The sequence below is a fragment of the Giraffa tippelskirchi genome, chromosome 4 (assembly GCF_054371585.1).
Source record: "Giraffa tippelskirchi isolate mGirTip1 chromosome 4, T2T-mGirTip1v1.2.pri, whole genome shotgun sequence".
Lineage (NCBI taxonomy): Eukaryota > Metazoa > Chordata > Mammalia > Artiodactyla > Giraffidae > Giraffa > Giraffa tippelskirchi.
The window spans coordinates 112,552,974-112,574,054 of record NC_137278.1 but is presented as its reverse complement, the minus strand read 5'-3'; the positions used below and the strand labels follow the sequence as shown (position 1 = coordinate 112,574,054).

The 21,081-nt window shown below is 38.6% G+C and overlaps 1 protein-coding gene across 1 annotated transcript in view; it reads right to left on the bottom strand.

Annotated features, from left to right (window-relative positions):
* Window positions 1–21,081, bottom strand: part of LOC145545638 (tenascin-R-like) — a 92,342-nt gene that overhangs the window by 56,106 nt on the left and 15,155 nt on the right. The window contains exons 2-10 of the mRNA XM_081590483.1: window positions 17,725–17,863; window positions 15,031–15,134; window positions 13,241–13,450; window positions 9,758–9,805; window positions 7,841–7,975; window positions 7,308–7,443; window positions 6,485–6,739; window positions 4,000–4,214; window positions 100–289 (exon numbers count right to left, since the gene is read on the bottom strand). Coding sequence (XP_081446609.1) covers window positions 100–289; window positions 4,000–4,214; window positions 6,485–6,739; window positions 7,308–7,443; window positions 7,841–7,975; window positions 9,758–9,805 — 979 coding nt within the window. The 5' untranslated portion in view covers window positions 13,241–13,450; window positions 15,031–15,134; window positions 17,725–17,863. The remainder of the gene's footprint in view (window positions 1–99; window positions 290–3,999; window positions 4,215–6,484; window positions 6,740–7,307; window positions 7,444–7,840; window positions 7,976–9,757; window positions 9,806–13,240; window positions 13,451–15,030; window positions 15,135–17,724; window positions 17,864–21,081) is intronic.

The following is a 21,081-nucleotide window of genomic DNA, read 5'->3' as shown; positions in this document are numbered from 1 at the left end:
AAATAGAAGAGAATTATTTTTATTAGAAATTATAATTCTATCTTTAAAGCAATAAAAGAATAAGGTGCATGAATAGATAAATACTAAAAAAACAATTACATTCATATTCACAAATATATGGCAAGGGAACATAACAGAAAAACCCTGTAAAGAAATAGTTTGATCCAGTTGAGTTTTGCTGTAAAATGTAGCACTCTGTTTCATTCTTGGGTAGTAGTGGAGAAGAAAGTATTTCATTTTCCTTAAGGTCAAAAGATGATCCATCTGTCCATGTGAGATGACCTTCTTTCTGTAATAAGATGTACAAATTAAGTCAATTTAAAAGAAAGGTCACATTTCAAATATGTGTATGTCAAGATTTTTATTAGATATCTATATTATAAAATTTTCTAAGATTGTTAAATCATCAACCAGTTTCATATTTTCATGTAGATTTCCTTCATGATAAAGATTCTGAGCTGGAGGCAGAGTTCATTTTCATCCATTCATTAGCCATGTCTTCAGGAGAATAAATTTTCACATTAAATCTCTGTTTTCTCATCTGTAAAATAGGTATAATGATAGAAACTACATCTAATTTGTTGTGAGCATTACAGGCAGTGCATGTGAAGTGCTCAAAACAGTGCCAAGCCTGTGCCCTATATTATTCAGAGGTTGTTTTGATTCAAGTCATCAAATAAGTCTTAGGCATCAGAAGAGGTTTCTATTGCCATTCTGGTAAGGACGTTAGTAGTGAATATCATCAACCTCAACTTTCACAAGTAATAAATCTCTCTCTAGGTAGTAGCTACTCTCCTTAAAAGGGGTAGTAGGAAAAGTAAAAGCTTTGACAAAAATATACCTGGATCCTAATCAACAGTTTTGTCACTTAATATCTAAGTAACAGACAACTGCTAACCTCTTAGAAATGAAATATTTTCACCAGTGCAGTGGAGCTAATCAGGACTGCTCTGCATGGCAGTCAACAAGTTTAGAGTATGAATGCAAAAGACCAGGCATATAAGAGTGCCTCAAAATCAAGTATAATTCTTAGAGACAGTGAGTTCTATGAAAACTGAGACTATGTCCATACTGTGATTATGACGCCATCCCCAGCATCAAGCACAGTGCCAAGCTAGTGGCATGGATGAAAACTAAAAAGACCTGCTCCCTTCAGATATTCTAGAGATTTTAAAGCAGTACATTCCAATTCCATCAAGTAGAATGGAGGAGTATCATTTCCCTAAAGAGTCTGCTGTATTGCATATATTGTACTGCCATTTTGAATACAGACAGAAGCTCAGAGGCAGTATGGTCAAATGATTAGGGCATGAGTGTTGGTCAAACAGATACAGGTTTGAGGTCTGGCATGGCCATTTATTAGCTATGTGACCCAGGCTATTTCTGAGTTCATTTTCCTTATCTATAAAATGAGAATAATTACATTGCCTATTCATAAGGTTGTTGCAAGAACTCAATGAGAATTACCTATGTAACCCTTCCAAAAGTAGAATATAGAAATTATTAATCTTTCATTAAGTTCCTATTGAGTGGTCAAGTCCCATTTGGAGTCTAGGACGTAATGATGAATCAGTCTTTTTCTATGACATCCAGTAACAAACTCACACTTACTCATCATGGGTTTACTTAAACGGGTGATGACTTTCTCAGTCTACCACAAGGATTGACCCAGAAGTTAACTCTGATGTCAACCTCAAGAGACCAGCTTGAAAGGTCGTAGAGTAAAATGGTTAAGATCAGACTCTGATGCCTGTCCACAGATGTGCTCATTTCCTCTTATGTCATACAAGTAAATCACATAGAACTGCATTTAGAAGATATTACCAAGGAAGGTTTTTTTAAATAGTTACTTTGATGTTTTTCTCACTTTCCAAATTATTTTTAAGTATCTTAAAGCAGAATCTGTATCTTAGATGCTTTAGAAAAATTCATAACCACCTCAAGGATTCCTTGAGAGCCTCACTTTGCCTCTTATGAGCATATGATCTAACTTCATAACAAAAACCAGTAACCATAACTGTTAAAAGAAAGCATTCTAATTTAAACAGTTCAGAACCACCATGCTAGAAGCAGGAAAGAAATATATGTATATAACTGGCCTCCTGGAAAGAGACTAGCAAACTGGAAGGGGGACTTCTAAGATGAACTGTGGTTTGAGGAATCTTTATTAGAATTTCCTTCACTGCCCATTAAAAGATAAAGAAATCTCATTAAGGGAATGATGAAAATGAAGTTAAAGATTGCCAATAGTTTCACCCAAGCTTACACAAAGTTCCAAAGGAAAACTGGTATCAAAACTGATAGAATTTGCCTTGGGTCACGAGAGATCAGGGTATCTCATGGAGAAGAGTGGCAGGAAATAAAAATAGATGGAACACCAAGAAGAAAACACAGATTAGACAAAGATAGTGTTAGGTCTCAAGTTTTCCTACAAAACTTTAACCAAAATGAGATTTCATGAGCTATTCCACAGTGTTAGGAATGTTTGGAGAAAAATGTCACTCTCTCCTCATCTTACTGGTATTGACTAAAATCTTCAGATTGTTCTGTATCTCTTTTAGTAAAACTGAATGCTAAAACCTGGATGTCTACAGTGAAAGAAGTGAAATGGAGACCTCCAAGTTTTCAGGTTCATATTATTGTATTGTTCACAGAGTCAAGAAATAGAGAAAGTGGAGCAGGTTTGATGGGAAGGATGTGACAAGTCAGTTTTGGCAATATTGAAGTGTCTGTGGAAAATTTCAAAAGGGATAAATAAGCAGAAGAAAATTAGATGATGTCTGAAACTTTTGGAACTCTGGTGTTGGAGAAGACTCTTGAGAGTCCCTTGGACTGCAAGGAGATCCAACCAGTCCATCCTAAAGGAGATCAGTCCTGGGTGTTCATTGGAAGGACTGATGTTGAAGCTGAAACTCCAATACTTTGGCCACCTCATGCGAAGAGCTGACTCATTGGAAAAGACCCTGACGTTGGGAAAGATTGAGGGCAGGTAGAGAAGGGGACGACAGAGAATGAGATGGTTGGATGGCATCACTGACTCGATGGACACGAGTTTGGGTGGACTCCGGGAGTTGCTGATGGACAGGGAGGCCTGGCGTGCTGTGGTTCATGGGGTCTCAACGAATACGACATGACTAAACGACTGAACTGAACTGAAATTCATAAGAGGAAAGTGGGCTAGATAAACACTTGAGAACTGGTTCAGGTGGAAAAAAAATAAGAAATGGATAAGATCACTCATATTTAAGAGGGGTCTGGGGAAAACCAAAATTAAAGCAAAATTAGGTAAAGAAATGAATGCCTACAAAAGAGATTGGAAGAAGTGGGGAAGGAATGAATAGACAGGGAAAAGAGGGATTTTAGGACAATGAAAATAATCTGTATTATAATAAAATGATGGATACATATTATATTTATCCAAACCCATAGAATGAATGAAACCAAGACTGAACCATGATGGAAACCCTAGGCTTTGGGTGATCATGATGTATCAACACAGGCTCCTGGGTTGTAACAGATTACTATCCTGGTTGGTGATGCTGCTAATGGAGGAGGCAATGTGTGTCTGGAGGCAGAGGGTACATGGGTAATCTCTGTCTTTCCTTCAACTTTGCTATGAACCTATAAACACTCTAAAAAAGAGAGATACTGGAAAAATAAAGAGAAACAGTGTCTGGCTTATAGGAAGTGAAGTGAAAGTTGCTCAGTCGTGTCCAACTCTTTGCGACCCCATGGACTATATAGTCCACCGAATTCTCCAGGCCAGAATACTGGAGTGGGTAGCCGTTCCCTTCTCCAAGGGATCTCCCAACCCAGGGATTGAACCCAGGTCTCCCACATTGCAGGTGTATTCTTTACTGTCTGAGCCACCAGGGAATCCCCAGCTTATAAGAAGTACTTATTAAATATTTACTGAATTAAGGTAAGAAGGAATAGATTAATGAATGAACACAGGTAAAAACAGTTTTATCACAATGCATATTCTTTATATCTACTGACCTTAAAGTCGTTAAGACCAATCCATATTATTATTTGATTCTTTGACCTGAGATGTGAAAATACAAATTTTTTTTCCTCCTCATTTTTTATATCCATCAGGTGTGCAGAACTTAAGGATAGTTTACAGTATTGCTGGGCTATATTCCATGGCTTACTCTCTTTGCTAATTCTATAACAGCTATTTTTTAATGCTACCCATCCTTGTGAACACGAACCTACCAAAAGAAAAATGCTTTTGTTAAAGATGGATTCAGCAATATAACATTTCATAATTATATTTCTTAACATCTACAGAGGTTAACTCTAAAAACCTCATAGTATTAACTGTGCACTTTCCCTATGTTTCTCCCAAACCAATAAAAGTGCTAAAGCTGCTTTATTCTAGTAGTAAGTGAATTACTACCAACTAAAATAGTTTTAAGTAGCTTTAAGAATTAATTATACAGAATTATTGCCCAATTACAAACTTTAACACAAAACCACAAATATTTTTCTTTCTAAATTACTTTAGGTTACCCTTCCTTTCCCTTACTATTATACTGCTAGAGAACTTTTTAAGTGTATTTCAGGCTTCTTTTTAATTTAGAGGGCTCTCCTGGAGTAGGAAATGGCAACCCACTCCAGTATTCTTGCCTAGGAAATTCCATGGAACAGAGGAGCCTGGCAGGTTATGGTCAACGGGGTCGCAAAGAGTCAGATATGACTCAGCATACATGTACACATACACAAGACATCATGCTTGCTATGAATTCTGCTCTTTGCCATTTGATTTCAAATGGGTGCACTTTCCAGAAAAAAAAACTGGAATGGCTGGCCATTTAGTCCTTTCTCCAAGATTACACACCGCAGAAAGACAGGAAAATATCAGCCTGTTCAGAGTAAAAACTGTTCTTCAGCTCATGCTGATGAAGCATCAGTGACCAACCCAACATATTAGAAAGATGTAAGAAGGATTTTTTTTTTAATTGGAGTATAACTGTTTTGCAATGCTGTATTAGTTTCTACTATACAACAATCCAAATCAGATATATATATATACACACACACACACACACACACATATATATATACATACACACATATATCCCCTCCCTCTCAACCCTCCCTCCCATCCCCCTCATTTTACCCCTCTAGGTCATGGCAGAGCACTGAGCTGAGCTCCCTGTGCTATACAGCAGCTTCCCACTAGCTACCTGTTTACACATGTTTGTGTATATATGTCAGTGTTACTCTCTGAATTCATCCCATTCTCTCCCTCCTCCATGTCCACAAATCCATTCTCTATGTCTGCATCTTTATTCCTACCCTACAAATAGGTTCGTCATCAGAACCATTTTTCTAGATTTCATATATATGTGTTATATATATTTTTTTCTTTTTCTGACTTAGTTCACTCTGTAAAGGATATTTTGAACTGTTGTCTTGCTTTCATTGGGGAAGAAGTATGAGAGGAAATACTTTAACTACCTTATTGTCTTTTTATTAACAAAATTTATTATAAAAGATATTGTGACTCATTTATTGTTCCTATATAGGGTATTGAAATGGAACTCTTATCACAGAAAGAGCATTGCCCCTATTAGCCATCTAGGACTCTGTTCTCAAACCTTTTCCTAACATGTGTGAGAAGTAACAGGAAATAGGAAGACACCAAAAAATTGAACACATTCAGCTCTCCCTTGCAGTATTTCAAATCTAGGTCAAGTCTGATCAGGGATGAGTAATGGAGAAACTTCAAATAGAATGAAAAATGTATATATTTTTTTCCTCCTTCAGGAAAGATAGATTTATTTGACACAGTTTCTTAAAAGAATTTTCTTCTTAAAGATACAATCCGTTGACATACCATAAAGTAATCATTCTAGACTAGATGCTAAATGTCCTAGCATCCGATCTGATGCTATGTCTCTGAAAAATAACTTGAGACCAGAGGAGTTGGTAGGTAGTGCTCTAAGTCTGCTGAGCTGTACTTTTCACCTTTTATTATTTATGAGGGTCCACTGCATTCTGGGTGTGCTAATGAAATATTTCTATGTTATACTATAGTTTTAATGATAATATCTGAAAATGAGACCATTCATTGATATATTGAAGTTACCTAAAAATTCATGGACTCTATATGTTGTTCAGTCACTAAGTCATGTCCAACTCTTTGCAACCCCATGGACTACAACACACCAGGCTCCTCTGTCCTCTAGTATCTCCTGGAAAATCTATATGAACCATAGTCAGAGTTAAAGGAAAGAGCATCCACTCGGTTCAGTTTAAAAGAGGTGGTGGAAGAAAAATTATCTTTACCAGCTAAATCCGGCTTGTTCAATAAACCAGTCAAATATCAGAATAATATAGTTAGAAAAAGAGGGCTATGCTAATTCATTTACAAGTAGTTTACACTGGTTAATACTTGGCTGAATCACTTTTTAAAGGCTACCAATTTATCCACAAGATACATAATAAATATATAAATTAATAAATATTTACATACCTGTTTCAATTTGAATATCCAATCTCTGAAGTATATTTATAAAATCCAAATGCAACTGTTTAAATTCAAGTGTAAAAACATATAAGGTAGCAGGTTTCAAATCATCCCACTCATAAAACATGACATTCTGCATAATTTTTGAAGAATTATTAAGTGATATTGACACCAAAATGTTATCAGAAGATAGCACACTCCAGTTAAAAGAAACACTCGTACTTGTTGCTACTGTTTTAATATTTCCAGTTGATACTCCACCTAAAAGATCAGGGCTAATAATTAGCACAGTTTCAAATAAAACAGAATGAAACAAAAAGGATATTGAATTACCAAAGATTCATCATGAATCCCAGGGACGGGGGAGCCTGGTGGGCTTCCGTCTATGGGGTCGCACAGAGTCAGACACGACTGAAGCGACTTAGCAGCAGCAGCACCATGATGGAAAACTTGATCTAACTATAAAATCTTTCCTGGATTATATGGGAGTTTCTAGCACTCTATTTAGAATGAATGAATTACAACAGATTACAATCCACATTATAGTATTTTTAAGGATAATCTGGATTATATGTAAATCTACACTATACCTATCTACTATATTGGCACACATTAAACGCCAAAACTGAAAACTGTATTCTTACTTTAGCTTCAATTTCCTTTAAATTTTGAAAACTAAATTATAATCAAACAAAATACTATCATGATGTGGTTTTTGATTACCATTACATATCTGTTCATCACTGTAAAATTCAAATTATCTGGTAATAAAACATTCTCCCTTTCAAGATTAGATAAGATAGCTGAACAACACATACACATTACTTACGAGTTTGAAATGACTTTTCACTTAAAATTTGTCCATATTTTACAGACTGTATACTGATGTGATAATCTTCATTTTCTTCTAGTGTTACTATTGATTTTGGAAACTTTTGTGGTTCTGCAAGAATCTTTTTAACATTCTGTAAATAAGGAGATTCATTTGCCTAAGAAATTTTTATTAACTATGTAAGATACATTATAATTAGAAGTTTGACTGCTGTATATCTTCATAAGCAGTTTTTCCAATATGAAATGCAAACATAAATTATTTTTACATAAAATATTACTTTTTAAATACTGTGTAGTATATAAAGTCTATAAAGGAAAATTCATAAACATTCTAATGATGAAATAGTCAAATACTATTTTGATCTGTTTATTAATGATATTTCATAAAATGCTAGAATTACATATATTAGTAAAATTAAAGTAATAAATTGCAATAGCTATTAAATTCCTATTTATGATGTGGCATTTAGCTGTAACAAATTTACTATGCCCACTTTTATCAGAGCCATAAAATAAAAGATGCCTTACTTTTTGAGTAAAATTATTAACAAGTTGGTATTTTAAAAAATAAAATTCAGGATTTCCTCCCTTAGGAAATTCATCCCATTCAATACAAACTGTTGTTTGTTTATCCTTTGGTATATAGTGGAAACTTTTCGAGATCTGAAATGAGAAAGAAAAATAATGCTGAAGAAAAATTAAAATGCATTCTTGGTTATTGTTTCATAAGCAAATTTACAAAAATGAAACCTGAACTATACCAAATTATAATTTAAAAATATTTTAGAAACATTAATTTCTACACATGAATTAAATAACATCCATTGGATACACTATAAGCACAGTTTGGGAAAAAACTTAAAGGCAAGTAAACATAAAAAAAGAACAAAATAATGCCATTTGCAGCAACGTGGATGGACTTAGGGATTATCATACTAAGTTAAGGAAGTCAGAGAAAGACAAATATCGTATGAGTATCACTTATATGTGGAATCAAAAAGGGAATGATACAAATGAACCTATCTACAAAACAGTAATAAAAGTCACAGATGTAGAAAACAAGTTTATGGTTACAAGGGGGAAAGGTTGAGGAGGGATAAACTAGAAGGTTGAGATTGACATATATACATCATTATATACAAAAGAGGTAACTGATAAGGTCCCTACTACACAGCACATGAAACTCTATTCAATACTCTGTAAAGACCTATATGGGAAAAGAACCTTAAAAGAGTGGGTATATGTAGAAACAATTCACTTTGCTGTACAGAAGAAACTAACACAACTCTGTAAATCAACTACAATAATAGGTAAAAGAAGGGCAAGTAAATGAAAGCAGGCAAATTTTAGATGCATGTTAGGAAACCCCATGGGCTTCCCACGTGGCTTGGTAGTCAAGAAGCCGCCTGCTGATGCAGTAGACGCGTATTCAATCCTGGGGTTAGGAAGATCCCATAGCATAGACATGGCAACCTACTCCAGCGGTCGTGCCTGGAAATTTTCATGGACAGAGGAGCCCAGTGGGCTGCAGTCCATGGAGTTGCAAAGAGTTGGACACAACTGAGCAACTAACACACACAGCACAGTAGGAAACACGGTGATCCTGGGGTCAGCCGGGTAAGGAAACAAAGGCCCAGCACACCATCTTAGCATGTCAACCCGTGTGCCTTGATGACAACAGATTCTTGACAACACTTAGAATGAACCTAAATTTGAGTGCAAAATTCTTGTCTCTAATTTTAAAAGCTTGGTTCATTTGTAGGTAAAGAAAATATTAACAATTGAGGCAAAACAGCCAGACCACATTATCAGAGACTTTTATGTTCCCAAGATGACAAATAAGAATTCAACTCTCAAGAGAATGATATATTCATCAAACTTCCTACCAAAAACAACTTTAAAATGTTTCACTATTACCTTGTCTTTTACCAAATTCTGATCCTGCTTTCTGCAGTGATTATCCCCCCAAACAATTTGCAAGCAATGAAAAACAGCTGCCACCAATATGCATACATTTGCAGAGCAACCTAGGAAAGACATTTTTTCTTAGGTACTAAATATTTAGTGTCATTTCTCTTATACTCTGGAGAAGGAAATGGTAACCCACTCCAGTACTCTTGCCTGGAAAATCCCATGGATGGAGGAGCCTGGTAGGCTGCAGTCCATGGGGTCGCAATGAGTCGGACACCACTGAGGGACTTCACTTTCACTTTTTACTTTCCTGCATTGGAGAAGGAAATGGCAACCCACTCCAGTGTTCTTGCCTGGAGAATCCCAGGGACGGGGGAGCCTTGTAGGCTGCGGTCTTCGCACAGAGTCAGACACAACAGAAGTGACTCAGCAGCAGCAGCAGCAGCTCTTATACTGTTTTTCCAAAATATTTCCAACGCAATAACCTCTTGCCCATTAGTTATTCCAAAAAGGGTACATTAAAAAATGTCTTACCTTAACAAAATATTGTATGCAGAGCAGTAGAATAATTGATTTCTCCATCTGCAAAAGTACATTCAGCTCAATTAAACATGTATATTTTTAGCTTCAAAACTAAACTATTAAACATTCCTTAGGTTGTGCATGTATCACTTTAAAATCAGGTCTTTACGATTTAGACTGCTCATCCAACCACACCTTAAAGCATTGATAAGTAAGTGCTTCATGTTATTGTCCACCCAGTAAAACTGGATACATCAATACTTTTCAACAAATGACAAAGAGCCAAACAATTTTCTTCTAGGAGCTGCCATAATTAAATACAAAGCAGGTGTTAGCAATCAAACGAATTATCAGGCAATTATACAAAATTACATTGCATTGTGTGAAAGTATTTAAGCTTAATTAATGAAAATCTAGAACACCTACACACTGCTACTTTGCTGGAAGTAATTCCTCACATTTTAAAATTATACCATCCTTTTGAAAAATATTTCAAATACTGTGGATGAAATTGAAACTTAATGAGAAAAACATTCAGTATTCGACTTCTTTTGTTTTAAAAATGCATTGATCCAAAAAGCTTGTGTAACTTTTCCCAGGAACCTTAATCACTGGGGACTTAACTCTCACATTCAACTTGAGATATAAAGAAAAAAAAACAAAACTTTTTTTTTCAAGAAATACACGTGTCTCAAATTGAGAAATACCATTAATAGCAAATAGGTCCCCAGGATCAATCTTAAAGCTCTCTAAAGCTCATTCTTTTAAAGCAGGTTTCTTCCTACAAAATCCTCTATAGGTGTTCTTAAATCTTAAGCAGGTGTTCACCTCAGATAAAATGCAGCCTGGTTAAAAAATACCTAATCATTCAATTCACAGGCTCGTCCACAAAACTGCAAAGCTTTAACCCTCTTCACTTTTCTCAGCAACCTGTTATAAGTGTTCCCTTGGCAGGGCTGTGGTATTAACTTCCCTCTCCCCCAAATCTAAGCAGTCAAGTCGAATTTCGAAGGTTTGTGTGCTATATAAAAACACCAAAGTGCAAATATCGCTCCCAGCTGCCTGTTCAAGTCCAAAAAGTATGTTAGTCGTCACATCGGACTCTTTTGCGACCCCGTGGACTGCAGCCCACCAGGCTCCTCTGTCCATGGGATTCTCCAGGCAAGAATACTGGAGTGGGTTGCCAGTCCCTTCTCCAGGTGATCTAGCTGACCCGGGGATCCAACCTGGGTCTCCTGCACTGCAGGCAGATTCTTTACCGTCTGAGCCACCACAGAAGCTCCAGTGTTAATTGCTCAGTCGTGTCCGACTCTTTGCGACCCCATGGACTGTAGCCCACCAGGCTCCTCTGTCCATGGAATTCTCCAAGCATGAATACTGGAGTGGGTTGCCGCTTCCTTCTCCAGGACAGTAGCCCCAACCCCCACTCAAATTCAGCTCTTAAGTTTCAGCGGTTGCTCCCAAAGTGAAGAAAAAATTAGCAGCAGCCCCGAGGCGCGCCGTTTTAGCAATAGTCCAGAACTTTTGACAAAGGAGGAAAGAACAGAGTTTAAAGGAAACGACGGAGATTTTAAGAATGGTTAGGCTGGTAGAGAAAGGAAGAAAGATCAGAGACCTGAAAGCCAAAGCGCGATGGGTGCTCAGAGGAGGAACCTGTGGGTGCCAAGGTGTCCCCCCAGCCCTGACACTACCCAGATCTTGAGCCCCCGCCGCGTAGCCCGCGCTTTGCAAGTTTCGCGCGACACGTGCTGCGCCCCAGCGACCGGTCGCGGAGGTGGGGAGCCGCCCATCGCCCCCACCTCGCGACCGCTCCGTGCTTCTCTCCGGGCCCCGCTCACCCAGCCCTCGCTCCTCTCCAGCTCTTTTAGCAGCTGCTCCGGTGGATTCTGTTCCCTCGGGCAACGCCCTCTCTCTCCCTGGGTTAATTAAGTGATGGTCTCCAAGGAAATGGCAAGTAGGGGGGAGGGGAAAAGGAGTGGGAAGTGAGTCCCCCAAATCAGCGATTTGTGAAGGAGACTTACCCTACATAGAAGAAGGGAGTAAAGGGTAGGGCGGTGAAGGAGAACATGAATTGGCCTCTTAGGAAAAACAAGTCGACTGGCCTTGACTGTGAAAAAAAAGGCCGGTTTTAAGTTCATCCTTGGGCTTTGTATGAAGCCACCTTCCTTCATTGTTCACAGTTGTGTGGGCTGTTTGCTTGTTTGGTTTTTGCAGCATTTGACAGTCTTGCTGGAGCCCTTCCTCCATCCTGAGGTCTTCTCAGTTAGCTTTCCTGACATCACTCTCTCCTGGTTCCTCTATCATCTTAGCCAAGTCACCCTTGACGTTTGCAACTTAAAAATTGTCTTGACCCATGATGTCTTTGGGCTTCCCTGGTGGCTCAGACAGTAAAGAATCTGCCTACAATGTGGGAGACCCGGGTTCCATCCCTGGTGGGGAAGATCCCCTAGAGAAGGGAATGGTTACCCACTCCAGCATTCTTGCCTGGAGAATCCCAAGGACAGAGAAGCCTGGCGGCCTAAGGTCCATAGGGTTGCGAAGAGTCCAACTCGAAAGTGACTAAAACACAAGATGCCTTCCTTACCACTAGGGTCCTTAAACTCTATAATTGTTCCCAGCCAGGGTTCTTGGACTTTGTAATCAATAGAAACTGATAAAAAGCTAGATAAGAAATCCAGACAAGGCTTTATTGGCACCCGTGTTGCAACAGGAGGGAGCGAAAACAAGCGACAGGCGTCCTTGCTTGCTCCCTCCCTAAGTCAGGCGAGCTGGTTCCCTACATGGGGTGAGGGTCTAGGGGTCAAGACAGGGGTGGCTTAGGTGGTCTGCTCCTCCCTTTGCTGGGTGCATATGTAGTACCCTGTTGATGCCCTGCTCTTACTCCTGACTCCTCAGAAGTGGAGTTTTGTGTGTGTGTACACCTTGTTGTTAATGGTTTCTCCCAACTACACATGCATGCAGTTATTTTTAGTTCCTTATGAGTTTTTTTTTGTATTTTGTTGCACAAGGAAACATTTGTCCATGTTCAAACACTGCAACAAAAGGTCTCAGGTCCCAGATTTCAGGTCCCAGCCTGTCTCATAATCAGTAGAAATTGGTAAGAGGCCAGATGAAGAATTCAGACATGGCTTTACTGGGGCTCTTGCTGCACCTGGAAGAAGTGAGAGCAAGAAACAGGTGCCCTGGCCCATTTCTGGAGGGGGAGTGGGAAGAGTCGGTTTCATAAAAGGAGGTGAGGTCAGGTCAGTAGGGCCGATGGAGGGGTGGCTTTGGTGGTCTGCGCACACCCTCAGTGGCTGTGTGTGCAAGGATTACACACACACCTCAAGAAATGGCCCTTGATTTGTGGCTTTTTTGTGTTTTATTGTTAATATTTGCCCCATCCCTGAATTTATGCAATTAATTTAGACCCTACAGTGTCTTTGTATTCTGTTTCTCTAAAAGATGTTGGTCTAAGTGCATGTGCCAGCATTCCCAATTCCCATCCTGTCTCACCTTCCGAGTGTTGGAGTTATTTCATTCCCTTTTGTATTTTCAGCCATATTCAGACTCCCAGTCATTCCATCTTGGATCTCATTTCTTTCCAGCACTTCAGAGCACTATATACTGGTCTGCATTGACCATTTACACCCAGCTGTCCACCAGAGGCAACTCAGAACCATCTTTCCAAAACTGAACTCATGATCTTCCTTCTCCCAGCCTTTCCTACACAGAGGGAAGCCAACCAAAAAAAAAAAAAAATCACCAACTCTACATGCTCAGACTCTTTCCCTTACTACCCAAGAACTCAAAAATCCCTTTGGTTCTTCTTCTAAAACATTTTTAGGATGATAATTTCCTCTCTACTTCCACAATCATAGGCTTAATTGAAAACCAAATTATCTTTCTCTCTGGAAAATATATGCCATGTTTAAGATATCTGAACCTCAGTTCAGATCCTATGGCTCCATTTACTAGCTGGTAATCTCTCTGAAAAGAACTTGATGCTGGGAAAGATTGAAGGCAAAAGGAGAAGAGGATGGAAGAGGATGAGATGGTTACATAGCATCAACCACTATGAATCTCAGCAAACTCCAAGAGATAGTGAAGGACAGGGGACCCTGGAGATAGTGAAGAACTTGGGGTTGCAGAGTCGGACATGACTGAGTGACTGAACAACATCTCCCTAAAAAGTTGATTGTGGCCTACAGTAAGCTTGTAAAGTATTTAGTAAAGTATAAATGCTTAACAGAGTGACAGTTAACGAGGTTCACTGGGATTACGGCAGGTAAACTCATACTTGGACTGCTGTTTATCTGATATACCCAGTCTTTCCTCCACACTGTTACCTACTGTGATCTTTCTGAAATAAACACATGAGCATACGTAAAAGCTTCTTTTAGGTGCCTACTTAAAAGTCTCTTCTGACTCTTGGCTTCTTACAATGTGCGTGCTCAGTTGCTCAGTTGTGTCCGACTCTTTGTGACCCTATGGACTGTAGCCCACCAGGGTCCTCTGTCCATGGGATTTTCCCGGCAAGAATGCTGCAGCAGGTTGCCATTTCCTCCTCCAGGGGATCTTCCCAATGCAAGAATCAAACCTGCATCTCCTGTGTTGCAGGTGGATTCTTTACTGCTGAGCCACCAGGAGTACCTTGGGCCAAATTCACTGAACAACTTCACCTCTTTTCACTCCTCCTTGGCATCCTAATTTATACCCTCAATGAAATAACAGGCCATAAACCTTTGCATCTGTGTTTTCCTATAGAACTTTGTGTACATTTTAACATAAACATTTACTCTTCATGTATTCATGTTCTTAGCCAGATTAGGAACTTCATGATGACACAGACTATGTCTTAATTCAGGCAGTTATAAATGTGAACTATACTTATATTGTTTTAATTCCTGGGGGCCCTACATATATTTAGTCTTCAAAAGTGGAAAGTGTCAAGGCAATATATCACAAAGTGATTTCATTGCAAATGAGTTAGTTTTTAGTTTTTGAGAAATATGATCAAATTAAAAAGCCATCCAGGACATTAACTAAACTTGTGGTAATCACCTCACAATAGATATATATATATCAAATCATTTTGCTGCGCATCTTAAACCGTTTAAGTTTAAACTTATAAATCTTGGGGGGATAGAAAAATCAGGAAATTGCTGAAAAATACATAAAAACCCATCAAGTGAATTAAATAAAGTTTATATATTTCAATATGGTTTTTTGTCACACATCTGCTAGGGAAACAATTGCATTTTAAATAAGCAGCCATCAAAAACACTATCACCTTTTGTACTTACATCAGTCTCTCCACTAGGTCTTTGACTATGTAGATCACCACAAACTATGGAAGATTCCTAAACAGATGGGAATACTTGACCTCCTCATCTGCCTCCTGAGAAACCTGTATGCAGGTAAAGAAGCAACAGTTAGAACTGTACATGGCACAACAGACTGATTCAAAATTGGGAAATGAGTACATAAAGGCTATATATTGTCACCTTGCTTATTTAATTTATATGCAGAGCACATCATGCAAAATGCTGGGTTGGATGAAGCACAAGCTGGAATCAAGATTGCCTAGAGAAATATCAATTACCTCAGATATGCAGATAACACCACCCTTATGGCAGAAAGCAAAGAGGAATGAAAGAGCCTCTTGATAAAGGTGAAAGAGGACAGTGAAAAAGCTGGCTTAAAACTCAACGCTCAAAAAACTAAGATCATGGCATCCAGTCCCATCACTTAATGGCAAATAGATGGGGAAACAAGGGAAAGAGTGACAGAGTTTATTTTCTTAGGCTCCAAAATCACTGCAGATGGTGACTACAATCATGAAATTAAAAGACACTTGCTCCTTGGAAGAAAAGCTATGAATACCTAGGCAGTGTATTAAAAAGCATAAATGTTGCTTTCCTGACAAAGGTCCATCTAGTCAAGGCTATGGTTTTTCCAGGAGTCATGTATGGATGTGAGAGTTGGACTATAAAGAAAGCTGAGCGCCAAAGAATTGATGATTTTGAACTGTAGCATTGGAGAAGACTCTTGAGAGTCCTTTGAACTGCAAGGAGATCCAATCAGTCAATTCTAAAGGAAATCAGTCCTGAATATTCATTGGAAGGACTGATGCTGAAGCTCCAATACTTTGGCCACCTGATGTGAAGAGCTGACTCGTTAGAAAAGACCCTGATGCTGGGAAAGATTGAATGCAGCAGAAGAAAAGGAAAACAGGATGAGATGGTTGGATGGCATCACCAACTCAACAGACGTGAGTTTGATCAAGCTCCAGGAGTTGGTGATGGACAGGGAAGCCTGGCATGCTGAAGTCCACGGGGTTGCAAAGAGTTGGACACAACTAAGCAACTGAACAACACCAATTGACAACAACTCCACTAGGTCAATAAACTTGGTAGCAAGTTAATCAATGGGCTTTCCTAAAAAGCTCTCCTTCCTGAAGGGTTATCCTGTCAAATAGTGTGGCCTTTTTCCTGCCTTATCTTTTCATTTGGCCTAGGAACTTGGGTATAGAGAAATTAAGTGAAAGAGTCAAAAAAGGGAAAGTGTAGATTTAGTACAATTTGAGGACATTTATTCTCAAGGAAAATTTATTTTTCAGACAAAGAAACATAAATGGAAGTGATTTAAGCAATAGTGGAGATCACTAACATCTTACAACGTGAATTCCCTACTAGGAAATACGTTGTTTGGGGTCTTACTTACATATCTTACATAACTATTATGAAAAGAAACCATTGTCTTCACCAGAAGCTGGTTGGATACATCTGCATTAACCATATCCCCAGTGTAAACATGACACATATATAAGTAAACACGATACCCTCCCCTTCCTCATGTTTAAATTCCAGTCATTTATTTAGTTGAAAATACTGAGTGCTAAGCACTGAGGAACTGGCAACAGATGTGGTTAGTCCTTCCTTCGTGGAGCTTCACTTCTCCTGAAGGAGCTGCTGAGTGTTGTGTCCTCTGACTGTGCATAAACTTACTCCTCCTGGCTCCCACTATTACTATCTAAATCCAGACCATCTTTCTCTGTCATCTAATCTTTCGGGTTCCTGAATTGAATTCCAACATGTGAGGTGTGTATGTGTGTATGTCTTAGCAGGGGTGAGGGGGACACATCCCCATAACACCAAGCAAACCTTGGGATACCAGCTGGGTGTCCTACAATTCAACCTATTCTGACACTATCTACCCAGAGATCGCATCAGATTCCACAGGTTGAGCGTTCAGTCCTATAAAACTGACCCTGCCCCCAGAGGGCAGTCACAAGCCCAGGCTGTTAGCTGTGCTCTGACCAACCAATTACAGATTGGAGGTTGCCACAGACCCTTCCTTGATTCAACTGATTTGCTAGAGTGGCTCACAGAACTCAGGAAACCTGTTTACTCATTAGATTACTGAACGTGAAAGCAAAGTCGCTCAGTCGAGTCTGACTCCTTGCAACCCTATGGACTGTAGCCTGGCAGGCTCCTCCATCCACGGGATTTTCCAGGCAAGAATACTGGAATGGGTTGCCATTTCCTTCTCCAGGGGATCTTCCCAACCCAGGGATCAAACTCGGGTCTCCTTCATTGCAGACAAACTCTACCTATAAAAGGGTATAATTTAGGAGAAACCAGATTGAAGAGATGCAGGAGGTAAAGCATGTGGGAATGGATGTGGAGCTTCCATGCACTCTTGGAATCACCTATTCTCCCCAAATCTCCAACTGTTCACCAATCCAGAAGCTCTGCAAGCCCTGTCTTTTGAGGTTTTTATGGAGGCTCCATTACATAGGCATGATTGATTACATCATTGGCCATCGGTAATTGATATAACCTCCAGCTCTCCTCCCCTCTCCAGAGGTTGGGGGCAGGCTTGAAAGTCAGCAAACCGTCTAATCACATGACTGATTTTCTGGCAATCAGTCCCATTCCTAGGTCCCCAAATTACCTTATTAACATAACAAGAGACAGTTTTAACATGCCTCTTACCTTTTTAATAGCTCAGTCTTATCTGACTCTTTGTTACCCCATGGACTGTAGCTCGCCAGGCTCCTCTGTTTATGGGATTCTCCAAGCCCATTCCCTTCTCCAGGGGATCTTCCTGACCCAGGGATTGAACCCAGATCTCCTGCATTGCAAGCAGATTCTTTACCATCTGAGCCACCAGGGAAACTCTTATCACTTAGGAAATTCCAAGGGTTTTAGGAGCTCTATGCCAGAAATGGGGACTAAAACCAAATATATATTTCTTAATATAAATCACAACATCACATCAAGATACTTGACATCCCCTTATCTCTTCTTGTTAGATTGATCTAAAACAAATTCTCCGATCTCTAGTTTTTCCCTACTTTAATCCATTTTCAACTGTCTTAAGGTTAATCTTCCTAAAAGTCATTTCTAATATTAATTTCCTATCAAAATGACTGTGATGGCTCCTCAGCATTCCTCATTCCTTACTCGGCCCATTGAAGTCTTCCAGAAACATTTTTAGTTCACTTTATAAGCATTTTCAGTTCTCTGTATTTTCCCTTAAAATTTCTCTTCTACTCTACCTTTTTCATGAAACTTTTCCTAGGTACTCTTTACAAGAGTCCTATCCCATTCTCTGTGCTTCTCTGGCACTTACTGCTTCTAATGGATGATTCACTGAATTATATTTTTATATAGTTATCTGTGGACATCTTGGCACCTCTACAGACTATAATCTCCCTGAAGGTAAGATTTATATTTCATTGATCTTCATATTATCTATGGAGTCAATCATAATACCTTACCTGGTAGGTACTCATTATATATTTTTTTAATAAATACATGTTGAAGTAATATTATGAAACTCTACTATCTCCCTTTTCTAGGTGACACTTGGGATTTACTACACTGTAAAGATTAAAAATGTTTTTGGAAAAAGCAAATAGAAATTTTGACTTGAGTCATGACACTATGGAAAAAACTCATACATGATTTATAATATTACTGTAAACTTCTGGTTTTGTCTTGAACTCTGTCTTTCTGAGTCCTTTGCAATGTTCATGAGAATCTTTCTTAATGTTGTTAAAAACAAAACAACAGGCCCCAAATGGAGTCTCTTATGTTAAGCCCCATATCACCAAATTGATACTTAATTGTGATTTCAGCTTCCCCAGAAATGGAATCTTAAATCCATCAATCAGGAATCACCTGATCAGCACTAGCCATGTAATCTATGCCCCTGCCACTACCTAAAGGAAAGGGACCTTGTCATAATCATCTGCTTTTTGTCTAGTATAACTTCCTTGCAGAGTATATATCATGAGAAATGCTGGGCTGGAGGAAGCACAAGCTGGAATCAGGATTGGTGAGAGAAATATCAATAACCTCAGATAGGCGGATGACACCACCCTTATGGCAGAAAGTGAATAAGACCTAAAGAACCTCTTGATGAAAGTGAAAGAGGAGAGTGAAAAAGTTGGCTTAAACCTCAACATTCAGAAAACTAAGATCATGGCATCCGGTCCCATCACTTCATGGCAGATAGATGGGGAAACAATGGAAACAGTAGCTGACTTTATTTTTCTGGGCTCTAAAATCACTGCAGATGGTGACTGCAGCCATGAAATTAAAAGATGCTTACTCCTTGGAAGGAAAGTTATGACCAAACTAGACAGCATATTAAAAAGCAGAGACATTACTTTGCCAACAAAGGTCAGTCTAATCAAAGCTATGATTTTTATAGTAGTCATGTATGGATGTGAGAGTTGGAATATAAAGCTGAGTGCCAAAGAATTGATGCTCTTGAACCATGGTGTTGGAGAAGACTCTTGAGAGTCCCTTGGACTGCAAGGAGATCCAACCAGTCCATCCTAAAGGAGATCAGTCCTGGGTGTTTATTGGAAGGACTGATGTTGAAGCTGAAACTCCAATACTTTGGCCACCTCATGAGAAAAGCTGACTCATTGGAAAAGACCCTGATGCTGGGAAAGGTTGAGGGCAGGAGGAGAAGGGGACGACAGAGGATGAGATGGCTGGATGGCATCACCAGCTCGATGGACATGAGTTTGGGTGGACTTAGGGAGTTAGTGATGGACAGGGAGGCCTGGCCTGCTATGGTTCATGGGGTCACAAAGAGTAGGACACAACTGAGCGACGAACTGAACTGAACTGAACTGAACTGAACTGATAACTTCCTTGTTCCTGATTCTTTTTGTCTAGAAGAATCTTTCATTTTATGTAGCTTCTTGGAGCTCCTTTCTGTCTGCTAGATTGGGTGCTGCTCCTTTCATGCATTTGTAAATAAAGCCAATAAGACCTTTAAAATTTGCTCAGTTAAATTTTGTTTTTTAAACTATGTGTTAACCTTTAGAGTGGCCAAAATCTGTCTCATTCCAGAGTGTATAAAAGTGCACTTTGTTAATATTTAAATGGAACTGTACTTAAAAATTAAAGATCAACATAAAAAACATTTTTCTTTAAATCTTCTGAACTGGAAAAATTAGTACTATTGGTTCGATTTTTTTGTCTTTCCTTATCTCATGTCTCCTATTTTTAATAGATTTTTAAAAATTTCCTCTTTCAAAGAAGATATTTTACTCCAACTTTCTCACAAAAACAACACTTTTAATAAGCTGATACGTAATCAAAATGAGCCATATTTCTATCACTATTTAATAGAAAGACATTGTTGCTATAGAATTCCTAAGCTTTATTTTGCTGGCATGAGTTAAAAGAGAAAGAAAATAAAAGATGGATTAGAAGCATTTTTCATCTGTATTTGATTTCTTAAATGTGATGCCAAAAAAAATTGGCTTTTTAGTTCTATAACTAGGATTGGTCTTTTATACATTATAAAATTTCCTTAAAATATATGGTATTCTCTTTTAGCATATTAATTTATACAATATGAAAAGTAGTTATTTTTATCTTTTATGAAAATATTTAATTACACAAAACAATCCAAATTAATTTACTTTGAATGAAAATGTTATGTTCAATAAAGAGTGTTTGGCTATGCTTCAGAATCCAGGACTAAAATTTATATTTCTCTACATATATTTATGTGGAATAAACAATGAAAATGTCATGTTGAAAACTGGGACTAAACAACGAGGATCTTCATCTCCAGGATGGGGGTGGTTGTGAAGTAGTTCAGAGGTCTAGTTCATTAAGTTTATGGCTTTCCTACTGGATTTGTTAACAAGCATGCCAGGATGGGTGGGAATTTATTTCTAAATGAGATTATCAACACATTTAATATATGTAATGAATTCAGTTCAGTAAGAAAGCTGAGGAGCTTTGATGAAGAAAGTATCTTCGATGGAGGGAAAGGAAAGAACACGCAGAATGAAATCCTGACTTACTGCAAGGGCT